The sequence below is a fragment of the Phyllostomus hastatus genome, unplaced genomic scaffold, assembly GCF_019186645.2.
Source record: "Phyllostomus hastatus isolate PE091 unplaced genomic scaffold, TTU_PhHast_1.1 phas_contig_137, whole genome shotgun sequence".
Classification (NCBI taxonomy): Eukaryota; Metazoa; Chordata; class Mammalia; order Chiroptera; family Phyllostomidae; genus Phyllostomus; species Phyllostomus hastatus.
The window spans coordinates 5473147-5485884 of NW_025333583.1; the positions used below are offsets into that span (position 1 = coordinate 5473147).

The window sequence follows — 12738 nt, forward strand, 5'->3', positions numbered from 1 at the left end:
AGCAGCGCCCCACTTAGCAAGCATCGCGACCACGGACTTGCATCTGTTCCTTCCCGTCTGCCGTCAGCACATCCGTATAACATTTCAAAAATGGAATGAGAGATGCTCATAAAAAATAATGCTGGTCAAAAGGTTTATATCCAGCATACAAAGATTTCTTACAACTTAATAAGACAAAATTGGTAACTTAAGACAGTAAGACAAAGATTTTTATGCAGCTGTTCACACAGTGTTAGAGTGGCTACAGCCCAAAGGTTCAACAGATGAATGGATAAGCACAGTGTATCTGTATTATGGAATACTTATCAGTGGAAAAAAAAAAGAACTGATACTTGAGCTAAATCTCAAAGCACCAGGCAAGGTGGAAAGGCCAGCACTAAAGGCCGGATGTGATCCCACTTACATGCAGTTCTAAAAATGTCAAGGGGACCCACTGCAGAGGGTTAAGAGGAAACCTTCGGGTGACGGAAACAGCGAGCGGCCTTAACGATATAGGTTATACCTCAGGAAAGCTGGGAGGGGAGAGTTGATGCAACACGCATTTTGATAATTTTGTGCGACACCAGTCTATGTGTGCATGGCGGGGAGAGTGAATTTTAGGGTCAGCGAGGCTGCTCCAGAAGACATTCTCCCCTAGGTTCGGTTTCACCACGGTTCCAATGGTAGCCATGGTCGGAGTGGGTGGGGCCATTCATTCTGGTAGCAGTCAGCCGCCTGGGCATGTTTGGAATGGTCAGAAACTAGTAATAAAAACCCCAGTGATACCTAATCGTGGATCCCAGCACGAAAGGGGGAAGATCAGGGCCATCCATCACGTGGATGTTTCTGCCCCTTGAAGTGGGAAGCAGCAGGGGAGAAAAATGCTGTCGGCACCCGAGAAGAGGAAATGAGCCTGCAGCCTAAAGAGTCGAGGTCCCCCAGCCAGATCATCTTCCTTGTCCCTGGCGAGGCGTCTGAGCTGGAGCCAGAGCAGTCTGGGGGCGCTGCCAAAAACCCTTTCCTGGAGCAGACACACGTTCGGGAAAACGGGGGCCCTGGTACTAAAAGGGAAATCTCTCTGATGCGTGTTCTCATTTACAGATAACTTCTACTGCAGCCCGGCATTCCTGCATGGCTTGAGTTTCATCGAGTATTTTCACATGGGGTCTTGTTTCAACATTTAAATGTTTTAACTTATTGGTCATAGGAGGTAGGTAGAATAGGAATTCCCTCTGATTTATAGAACAGAAGACCTTCAGAGAGATTCAGGACGTGCCCCAAAGTTCCATGGCTAATAAGCAGGATGGAGACACCGAATAAAGGTGACTTGGAGTTCACGATCATTCAGTGTTTTGGACTTTATCTCCTTATCCAGAATGTTGACATATTTTTACCAGGTTTTTATATAAAAATACTGAAAAACAAGTTGAAAATCTTAACACTGCCACTTTAGAAAAGCTATACAAAGTAAGGCCTTCCCACTACTGCACCCTTCCCTGCAATGCCCTGAAGTCCATTACCACTCCTAACAGTTCGGCTTGTGTTGTTTCTGACATGCTCCCTTGTTTGGACAGCCGGCCACGGACATGCCCACAGCGTGTGGGTCATGCTCTGTTTACTGGTTCACAGCAAGTCTTGACTTGTACTTCACCTAGCCTAGCAGGTGACATTCCACTTAACATGTCCCATTTTTCCAGCTCAGGACCTACAGCCCTACCTCATTCTTGGACACAAATGGTGTGACGTTCTGTTACACGGATGTCCGTGACGTGTTCCGCTGTTCCCGTTGAAGACACTCTGTTGTTCCCACCTCTGCAGTTACAGTGCGCCAGTGGACTTTGCTATAGCCCCCCTAAAATAGCCCTGGCTCAGACCCCCAAAAACAAGTCCTTGGGCTGTACAACTGGATGAGTGCCCACATCTGCTGTCTGACGGTCACATTCGCAGACGCGTGGGGGTAGGTGTTCTCAGATGTGAGTTTGGTGCCCGAGCAGTGTGTTACCCCAGTAGTTCAGAGTCCTAGACATGTAGGGGACGTCACGTGACTGACTACCTCTACTGTGGGAACAGGAGCCACCCCACCTGGAACCCGGGAGCCTCGCTGCCACTCCTGCCGTCCCTGCCGTCTGCAGGGCTGGCCCCTCGGGCCAGTAAAGACATGGCTCACAATCCCGTTTTGCCCACAAAACATCCTGCCCCGGGCAGGCCCTGGACTGGTGTTTGTACCGGGGTGCAATGAGGACGGGTGTGCATCGGCCAGACCTGACGTCCTCTTCGACTGTCAAGCTATTTAAGCACCTGGCTGATCCACACACCTTTTCTTCTTTCTTCCCAGGGAGCCTCTTCCTACTTTGTGTACCCCAGCTAGGAATCCAGACGAAATATGCAAAACAGTGCTTTTCAGGACACTGGGCACAAGCAGTGAAGGTCAGTGATCCCTGAGAGGCACGAAATAAACAAAGGGAGTCCTGTGATTACCCAGCTGGCCCTCTGGGCTGTGGTGCAGGGATGGACCCCCAGGAGGTGAGCCGGGGCTGAGAGGCCACGGCAGCCCGAGCAGCCGGGGTCGGCAGGGAGGGTGGAGGCTGCAGAGACGTGCACAGAGCCCCCCGCCCCACCTGTTGAGCCCAAAGTCAGGTGCTGATCCGCACTTGCACGTGAGGGCACTGCCTGTTACAGAGACCACCTGTGACCTCCCACGATGAACAGAAGGAGCACTCCCTGGAGCCCACACTGGCCTGGGCTGGAAACCCGCAGAAACTGGGGGGCAGGGCGGGGCATGGGGAATGTCGTTGGAAGGCTTTTGCCTCACTACTGGGAACACGAACTTTAGACTAAATGTTCCTCTAGTCCCACCTAATAAAGCCTAAGAACAAGACCCAGACGAATCAAGCTAGTGCCAAGGAATAAACTGCATCCCAGGACAAACCTTAAGAATATTATAGTGATACAAAAATATCCAGCACCCAACAGTGTAAAATTCACAGTCCCGATAAAAATTACCAGGCAAGCAAAGAAGCCGGGAAATACAGGCCTTCATGAAGAAGGGGAGGAAAACGGGAACCAAAAGCTCGAACGTGGCAGGGCGGATAACACTGTGGACAAGGACACTGCAACAGCGGTGTTCCAGATGTGCGAGAAGCCAGAGGAGGGACTGGCCGAGTTGGGACGTGGAAGAGGCCTGCTTTGAATTCCTAGAGAAGAAAACTACGGTGCAAGAGGTGAAAAGGAAAAAGAACAAGCTGACGAAAATAATGCTAATACCTAGTCAATAGCAGAATTCATTGATTTCATGAAACAAATTACACTAAACAACATCTTTCTCCTCCACAACAAAAATGGCATTCCAGCCTCGTGTTTTAGCAGCCCCTAACTGAGTCAGCTAAACTGACCTGCGTTGGGTGTGCCCTGTGTGTGACTTGCTCTCTCACAGAGCCACCCATCCCGTTTCCATGAAACTGAGAGAGACTGCAGGCTGGACACCACTCCTGTGTAGACCCACAGATGCAGGCAGATGGCAAGAAGGCAGCCCCGAGTCGCCCTGCCCCGCCCCCAGCAGTTTGAGGCCAGCTGCGTCCAGAGGCATTCCCATTCATTGAACACCTCCGCTGGGGAAGAATCTGGCCTGTGCTCCACCCGAGGGGACCCTGCCGTCAGCGCGACGAGGAACGAGGCCAGCAGATGGGCTGAGCGTGTGCACGAGAGGAGCCTTCCTGCCGGAACTGCTCGCTGCGCCCTCGCTTTCCTACTTTGTTTCTGCATGCCACAGAGACAGGCGTGGAGAAGGAAGACGGATTTTTGGCTTCCCGAAGCTCCCTTGTCTCATGTGGCCGCAGTTTTTTAGAATGTGACATTCTGTTCCTGGTTCACATTCAGCGCTCATTCTTCGCACGCACCCGGGGACGAGCCACGTCTGCCCCGCAGGTGTGCCCCACTTTAAGGAAACAACGGACGTGTGGCCGACTGCAGTAATTCATTAAAGCGCTTATGTTTTCAGGAATGGTGAGTTGCCATGTGATTTTAAACAGCACACCCCTTGGCGCACTTAAAATTCAAGTTTAGAAAGTCCAAACAGAGGCAGCTTTTAGGACCACAACTGTTCTCTAAAACGAGATACATCTACATGCTTGATCCACTTGGTCCTGGTCAACCTCTTCCTGGAGACCCAGCGCTCCATTCAGTGTCATTAAAGGGAGACTCGACGCACTTACAGGTCCCCGAAGAGCCAGGCTCATGCGAAATGTTTTTTAAGTGAAATTCCACAGGACCAGTTCAGGGAACGAAGCAGAGAGAGGAGGGAGGAAGGCACCAGGGACACAGACCGAGTCCCCGGCTGCCGTCACCTCTGCTTAGAGCCGAAAGAGGACACGGGAATGAAGCTGTGTCTGGGAGGGCCAGAGCCGGAGGGAACGGGGCTGGGGAGGGTGCCCACTGCAGACCGTTGGGCTCCAATGAGGAAAATGAGAGGAGACTGGAGTCACCTTCTGGTGCCACCTGCTCTGAATGGCCCCACGTGGACACAAGGAAATGGACTAAGTGACTTCTCAGACTTCCTTCCTGTTCTTGTGATCTGCTTCTGCAACGTCAAAGCCCCCTGCTGAGCCTGCCAGCACTGTTATTTCTATCTGCAAAGGCCAGCCAGCAGGGGTTTGGCTGGGATTCTCCCAGTGAGAGCTGGACGGAGGTGTTTGGGGAAGGCCTCCAATACACCAGGCCCTCTGGCGCTGGAGCGCCACCTTGCACCTGCTCCCCTGCACATGCCCCCCTGTGCAAACCTCACTGGCTTGTGCATCCCCTCCCCCACGAGCCTCCCTTGAGCTGCTGCAGCCCCCAAGCTGGAATTCACCCCCACTCCTCTGAACTCCCACAGCGTGGTTATTTTTCCCCAGCCCTAACACTGTGGATCTTGAAATGTGATTCTCTGAACCTGGGCTTCTGCTCTCCTAAGAAAACTCCACAGGACTGATGGGGGTCTCATCTGCCTATGCCCGAGGTGCCTATTCAGTAGGAAATACATACTGTTCCAAGTACAAACAGGACTCTATCCTTGGCCTTGCAAATAAGAGTGTCAGCTTTCCGTACCATTTCAAATAGCAAGTTCTTGATGCTGGAGGGCAGAGCATATTGTGGTAATGGTGTGAAATAGGATTGTGTCCATTTGGTTCAGCAAACAGTATACCTTTCATGACCTTAACTAGGAGGACCTATAAAGTTCACCTGTCACCACACAGTGACACTTATCTATGATTATGGTAAAAGGATGCTCTGTAGTATCAAGGAGTTTGAGGGTATTGAAGCATGCAGACACACCCTTACCTCCTGTTAATCACACCTGTGACCTCTGTGACACTCGCCGACATTTGCATGTGATTGAATTATGACAGTGACAGAAAAGGACATAGCCTGCTTTATATTGCTGTCCCCTCTGTCAAACTCAGGCCCAATAAACCCTGAGAAAAAAAGTCTAGGGGAAAAAAAACCTAAGGAAGCAGAAACTGGCTTTTAAAGCACTTAATAAGGCAAAATCAAACAAAAAAAAGATTTTATTTTTAAAAGAATAAATTTACATAACAGTACATAAGCAAGACGGCTGAAAGCTTCCAAAATAGAAACCAGAGCATATGGCCCTGCGACACCACAAGCTTTGATAACTCTCGGGAAGTCTCAGCCGCCTCTCCAAGCAGGAAGACCCCACGTCACGGCGCGACCGTCAGGCGTGCTGTGGAGCGTCCGTTCAGGAGTCTTGTCTGCGTCTCTTCTGCGTATTCCGTTACGGCGCAGGTCTGAGCAAAACTGGCACAAAAGGAACACTCCTTGGAGGGATGGTTACAGAAAGGATGCCCTGGGCCAGAGCAGTGGTGGGCTGGGGGCCAGATGGGGGCAAGGAGGAAACAGGCGTCTGGTCCCACGCCCCCCCCCGCCCCCCCCACCCGGCTCCTGCAGGGGCCAATGATCCGGAGGGCTCTGGTGTCACAGGTTCCAAGGGTAGGGTTGGCTATAGGCTGGAGGATCTTTGGCCTCTACTGGATACATCACGGTGAGCTTGCCTTTCGAGTTCATTTTTTAAAATTTTGATGGTAGTTGCATTTTTTCAAATTTCTTTATCCTATTGATTTTTCTTAAGTATTGATAATTTTTTTTTTTTAATCATTTTTGAAGTTCTGAGATCAAGAGAGGGGCTTTGGAGCAAGACTGAGGGTAGACCAGCAGGGGGCAGTCTTTCCCCAGAGAGAAAATCAAAGCATCTTCACAGTGGACCCAGGCAAACTCAGAAGGGCCTGTGCGGATGGGAAAGGCTGAGCGGGGAGAGACTATCAGTGCGAGAAGCAGACAAGCGGGAGCGCAGAGACTGAGCTTGGCCTCATCCACGCACACTCTTTAGCCTCCAGTTGCTGTAAGAAGATACTTGAAAAAGCGGCCAACCCTGACAATCCCTGGCTCGTTCTTCGGTGTGCGAGGGCTCAGTCCAAACTGCGCAAATGCAGCCTTGAGGACCTCAGGATAGCGGACTGGCCTTCCTGCTGTTGGGAGGCCACCGATGGATCGCCAACCCCCAGTGCTTGTGACGACAAACGGTGCAAGTGGCAAAGGCTAATGCTTTTGTCGGGTGGCTTCAGACAAATCAACTGAAATGATTTTGCATAATTACCCAGTGGTTTGGCATCGGGGAATGGAAAGCGCCTCACCCACTGCACTGGGGGCAGGGGCAGGGGCGGGGCGGAGGGCCCCAAGCACCGCCCCCCACCCCAACGCGTGGTGCCACGAACACCAGTCAGTATGATGCAAAAACAGTCGATTGGCGGCCCATTTTTATCCCTGCCTTCTAACTGAAAAATGTGAGGAGAATTTGAAGGAAGAACAGGATGTTTTACTAAAAATTATTCTCAAGAAACTGGAGCACTAAATCAAACACGAAAGACCATTCCAGCCATGAGGCCCGGGAACACGTGGGAGGGCAGGACAGAGATCGGCGGTGTCCGCTTCCACGCAGGTCGCGGAGGTAAGAGCCGCGCTCCCCGGGCAGGCTCGGTTCCCCCAGCGTGTGCTCGGCCCAGACGCGCGAGGGTTATAAATTGCCACGGCGGTGGCTCCAGCACTGGACCACAAAAGGTACTTTGTTAACTACGTATTTACACTAACTTCTGAGAAAAATTGTTGCTACGTGTTTCTTACTCTCAGTAACCGGAAAGGCGGCCTGCGAGAGAAGCCCCTGGTGTGGGTCACCTGCCTGCGCGTCCCGAGGACACACCCTCCGTGCAAAGGCTATTGTGTTTGCTTGGCTTGTTTTCCCAAAAGAGGCTGACTGTTACTCTTGCATTAATTACCCTGAAGATTGCCAAGAGATGGGGGGGGGGGAGACAGAAAGGGGGCCCCTGATTCTATTTGGTAGAGAGAAACACGGACAGAAAGTAACGGAGAAATGGAGGAGCGATGTCAGGACAGGCCATGCCTGAGGCTGAGTCTCTCTGTGTCAGGCTCCAGGGGGAGTTACATTCTCTGTTCCTCTCTGGATCCACTTTCACATGCAGACAACAGTCTGTAAGGAAGCAAGAGAAGCTGGAGATGGGCAGAGGGCTTATCCCAAGTTCCTCTGAAGCAGGAGAGAGCAGGGCACTGAGAGAAGCTCGGGGGTACCTGCTGTTGAGGAAGGCTCACCGCCACCTGCCCGGTGCGGCAGGAGCAGCCAGGGGGTTCCACGGATCAGAAGAGCGTAGCGATGGTGCCTGGAGTCCCCGCAAATGCACACACCGGGAAGGGCAGACCCCTGTTTCAATATTCACACCTGCAGAGACTGGGACGCTACAGGCTAATTTGATCATAATGACAAGAGAGTCACTGTAAGGAATGCAGTTTTCCAGGGTGCCGCCCTTTCTCCTGGACCAAAGTTCCAGTTTGGGAAAGGAGACTCAGCGTGGGCAAGGCTGTCCCCAGGAGAAAGGCCCGCCCCCCAGCCCCCCAGATCCTGTCCACCTCTCCAGAGCCAGGTGTGGCTGTGGGCACTGTTCCCACCAGCCCCTGACTTGGTCTAGTGTCCAAGTTGACACCCAGGGAGGGTGGGGACCCTTCAAGAACTTGAGTTTGAGTTTCAGCCTGGCTTCCCATGTGGCATGACCCTTCCCAACTAATGCTCCTCCGAGACAAGTCAACACCCACCCCCCTCCCCGTACAGTAACAGCATTTATCATGGCTATCAGCAAAACAGACATGTGACTTAAAGAATTTCTTCAAAATAAAATGTGTTGTCAAGACTTGCCCACCCCACAACTTTCCCACATCCTGGCTCTCATCCAGGGGGCTTGCTTCCAGCGGCCTGGGCCTCAGAGCAACCCCAGGAACCTGTGCAGCATGGGCACCACGGTGGTCGCACAGATGCCGACAGACGTGTAGGTGACGAACTTGTAAGGCACTTCGATCTCCAGTCTCCGCCTGGCCTCCTTGTTCCTGGTGACCACCTTGAACCAGGAGAACAGCACCTGCAGCGAGAGCTTTTGCACCAGCTGGCGAACCAGGAGGACCAACACGATTCCCACGGCGAATTTGGTCAGACCCAGAACCAGCACGTCGGCGGTGAGTGGGGGGATGTGCTGGATCACGGGCCGTGAGTCCAGGGGCTCCGACTCGAGCTGGAAAAAGCGGTTGATCCAGAATCCTATGGTCACCCCGGCCCCGGCGGCCAGGATGGTGGTGGTGTCCGCCCGGGTCGGGCTGTAGTAATCCGACGCGGGGTAATTGTAGCACAAGAAGAAGGGCACCACTATGACGCACACGGGGAAGAGGGGGCTGGCTGAGTCCAGGCGATCGATGAGGGTCCAGGAAGGGTAGGTGAGGACGATGAGGACTGCGGTGATGAGGACGCCACCCAGCACATCCTGCGGGGAGGAGAGGAGAGGAGAGGAGAGAGCGCGGTCAGCCAGTGAGAGCTCCCCTGTCTGCAGGTGTAATTTTGTCTCAAACATAGTCGATCTGACATGTAAAAACCAATTTTTACACTGCCTCATTTTTAAACACATGTTGGTAAAAATGTAGACAAAATTTAAAAGGAGGAATGATACAAACAATAAGCATGCTATGCACGTGATGCATTTTCTTCCAGTTTTTCTTTGGGAAGAAATTCTATATTGGTTTCCGTAATGCACAGCTATGATCACATGGCTCCTTCCACCTTCAGTTCTTTTTGATTTAATGTTATATGACAAGTATCACTGTGATCTTCACACAGGTGGCATCGTCCCTTCCTGGCCGGCAGGGGTTGGGGTGGCAGCAGGCGGGCAAAAGGAGGAGGTTGGTACAGCCGCGGCCACACCACCTCGCTTGCAGGGCTCCCCTGTTCGGGTGGTCTGAGCAGACCTCGGGGTGCGGTGGCACCAGAGCACCACCACGCCACACTCTCACTGAGTGGCTGCTCCATGCTCGCTTTACCCAATCTTTCTTTCTTTTATTTTTTTTTAAAGATTTTATTTATTTAAGCCCTGGCTGGCGTAGCTCAGTGGATTGAGCGCGGGCTGGGAACCAAAGTGTCCCAGGTTCGATTCCCAGTCAGGGTACATTCCTGGGTTGCAGGTCATAACCCCCAGCAACCGCACATTGATGTTTCTCTCCCTCTCTCTCTCTCTCTCTCTCTCTCTCTTCCCCCCTTCCCTCTCTAAAAAAATAAATAAAAATCTTTAAAAATATATATATATTAAAAAATAAAGATTTTATTTATTTATTTATTTTTAGAGAGGGGAGGGAGGGAGAAAGAGAGAGAGAGAAATATCAATGTGCAGTTGCTGGGGGCTGTGGCCTGCAACCCAGGTATGTGGCCTGACTGGGAATTGAACCTGCGATGCTTTGGTTCGCAGCCCGTGCTCAATCCACTGAGCATGCCAGCCAGGGCTACCCAATCTTTCTGTATAGCATCTGAGATTGTGGTTTTCTTTCTTCCTCCCTCCATACCTCCCTTTCTCCTTCCCTTTCTTCCTTAAGTGCCTGCCTGAAGTATCTTTAACTCCTTAATATCATCCATCTTCTTCTTCCTTTAGTGTTCCCATTGCAAAATCTACTAGAAGATGGATCAGTGTAATTAAAGGATGAATACAGCTAAGTCAGAATGGGGAGCTGGCTGCAGTTTTGTTACAAAGTTTCACGTGGATTGTTTTGAAAGTTTATAGTTGAACAACTTAAAACATTTCTCCCAATACACTGGAAAATCTGGAAGACACTAGGAAGTGATACATATGCAATTTAATCTGGAAAACACTGAAAAGTGGAAGGACAAAAATAGATCCTTATTTCCACTACCTGGAGTCAACCCTGCCTATATGTTGACATGTTGCCTTTCACCCTTTTTTCACATAGACACAAAATAGAAGTCTGCCCCGGCTGGTGTGGCTCAGAGGATTGAGTGCTGGCTTGTGAACCGAAAGGTCTCTGGTTCGATTCCCAGTCAGGGCACACGCCTGGGTTGTAGGCCAGGTCTCCAGTTGGTGGAGTGCAAGAGGCAACTGATGGATGTTTCTCTTGCACATCAATGTTTCTCTCCCTCTCCTTCTCCCTTCCCCTCTATCTAGAAATAAATTAAATCTTTTAAAAAATAGAATTCTACCTGGCTGGCGTAGCTCAGTGGATTGAGCGTGTGCTGCGAACCAAAGTGTCGCAGGTTCGATTCCCAGTCAGGGTACATGCCTGGGTTGCAGGCCATGACCTCCAGCAACTGTGCAATGATGTTTTCTCTCTCTCTCTCTCTCCCTCCCTCCCTTCCCTCTCTAAAAATAAATAAATAAAATCTTTAAAAAAAATAGAATTCTGAAGACTTGATGTTTCATTTTGTAATAACTTCATTATTTCCCTTGCTTACTTTCTAATAAAATGACCTCTCAAACAATGGGTGAGAATTAGACCTTAGGAAAAAATTGCTGAGGCTACAGCAAATTTCCGGATCAGTGGGCATCCATTCATCCTTCCGAGGAGCACTCACGAGTGCCTGCTGTATGCCAGACATGGTGCTAGTGGATCCAGTGTGAGACAAGTACATAATCGGTTCCGTGCAGAACTTAACAGTCCGGCAGAGAGATGATTCGGTTATTTAAGGAGGAGAAGGCTGGTTTGTGTGGCTCTTGGTGGTCCTTTAGGATGAGAGATGAGAGAGCAAACAGGCAGGAGACACCTCCTACAAGGCCCTGAAGTCCAGTCCGCTTCCTGAGGACAACATCCTGTGAGCAGAGTGAAGCCACTGAAGTAGCTCTCCATGGGCACCAGCATAGGGAGGAGCAGGAGTGGATGGGGTACCACCTGCCTCCTCAGAGGAGCCCTGTGGCTCCACTGTGCTCTGTGTGGCACCTGGGACTTCACCTGCTCGTACTTCTGCCTTCATCTCTCTCCTCAGTTATCCCCGGGGCAGGCTTTGCCATCTCCACAGTCTCCCTTCCCATGATTCCTTTCCCCATGCCTGTGAATATGTACAGGTGTTGACTCATTTTTGGAAAAAGGAAAAAATCCTTCCTTTAAGCATCCTGATTACCAAAATGAACCCACACTCTTGGATTGCATTTTCTATACCAGTTGCGTCTACTTCTTCAACTTGAAAAACGAGTGCCGTTTAAATTCCTAGATTTAGATGATGCACCATTTTCAAAGGCCACTTACAGACATTATTTGGTTGTTTTTTCTCCCAATAACCTCATATTTTTCCTTGGGGATCCACAAGGTTCTGGGAAATTATGGAGTTGAAGCATGTGACCTAGGTAGGCCAATCAATATGTTGTATCTCCTGGTGACAGTATTTGCTGTAGGGGTGGCCTAAGCTGCCCAAATCCGAATGAGTTGTAGGGCTTTGGCTTGGAATTCTTGGAAGGAGATGTTCTTCTGGACACTGTCCTGTGGGTTTACACACTTTTATTTAGCAGACCTTTTCCTTTCTTTCCCTTTCTTGCCTTGCCTTTTTTTTTTCTTTTTTCCCTTCCTCCCTTCCTCCCACCCTTCCTCCCTCCCTCCCTCCCTTCCTTCCTTCCTTTCTCTCTCCCTCCCCCCTCTCTCCTCCCTTCCCTCCTTTCTTTCTCTCTTTCTAAAAGGTTTTACTTATTTATTTTTAGACAGAGGGGCAGAAAGGGAGATAGAAAGAGAGGGAGAGAAACATCAATTTGTGAGAGAAACACAGATTGGTTGCAGGTACCCCAACCAAGGACCGGCCCACAACTCAGGCATGTGCCCCAACTGGGAATCAAACCAACGACCCTTTGCTTTGTGAGCTGATGGTCAACTCACTGAGCCTCATTGTTCAGGGCTAGCAGACCTTTCATATTCAGCTTCTATTAGTGTTACCCTGCACCATCCCAGCTCTTCTCTGACCACTAACAAGTTAGGTTTTTCTGTTTTCACATCCTAAGCGTGGGCATTTCCATGGATTCTGCCTGTAAGCTTTGCGTGTTTTCCCCCATGAAGGGTTTGTGCAGGTCTGTGGCTTCAGCTTCCATTCTGCATCTGTGTGAATCTCCAGTCTATGTCTTCAGGTGTCTCTCGCAAGCCTTGGTCCCCCATTTTTTAACAGAACGCTTCACATTTTATCCAGATGCCCCCATAGTCCCCCAAGACAACTTTGTCTAAAATAAAAGTCACTAGCCCTGGCTGGCATAGCTCAGTGGATTTAGTGTGGGCTGTGAACCAAATAATCACAGATTTGATTCCCAGTCAAGGCACATGCCTGGGTTGCAGGCCACAGTCCCCAGCAACCGCACATTGATGTTTCTCTCTCTCTCTCTCTCTCTCTCTTTCTCCCTCCCT

The 12738-nt window shown here is 50.5% G+C and overlaps 1 protein-coding gene across 1 annotated transcript in view; it reads right to left on the minus strand.

Annotated features, from left to right (window-relative positions):
- Nucleotides 1-5504: 5504 nt before the first annotated feature.
- SGPP2 (sphingosine-1-phosphate phosphatase 2) overlaps nucleotides 5505-12738 on the minus strand; it is a 104299-nt gene continuing 97065 nt past the window's right edge. Inside the window, exon 5 of the mRNA XM_045852859.1 lies at nucleotides 5505-8849. Within this exon, the coding sequence (XP_045708815.1) occupies nucleotides 8298-8849 (552 nt within the window). The 3' untranslated portion in view covers nucleotides 5505-8297. The remainder of the gene's footprint in view (nucleotides 8850-12738) is intronic.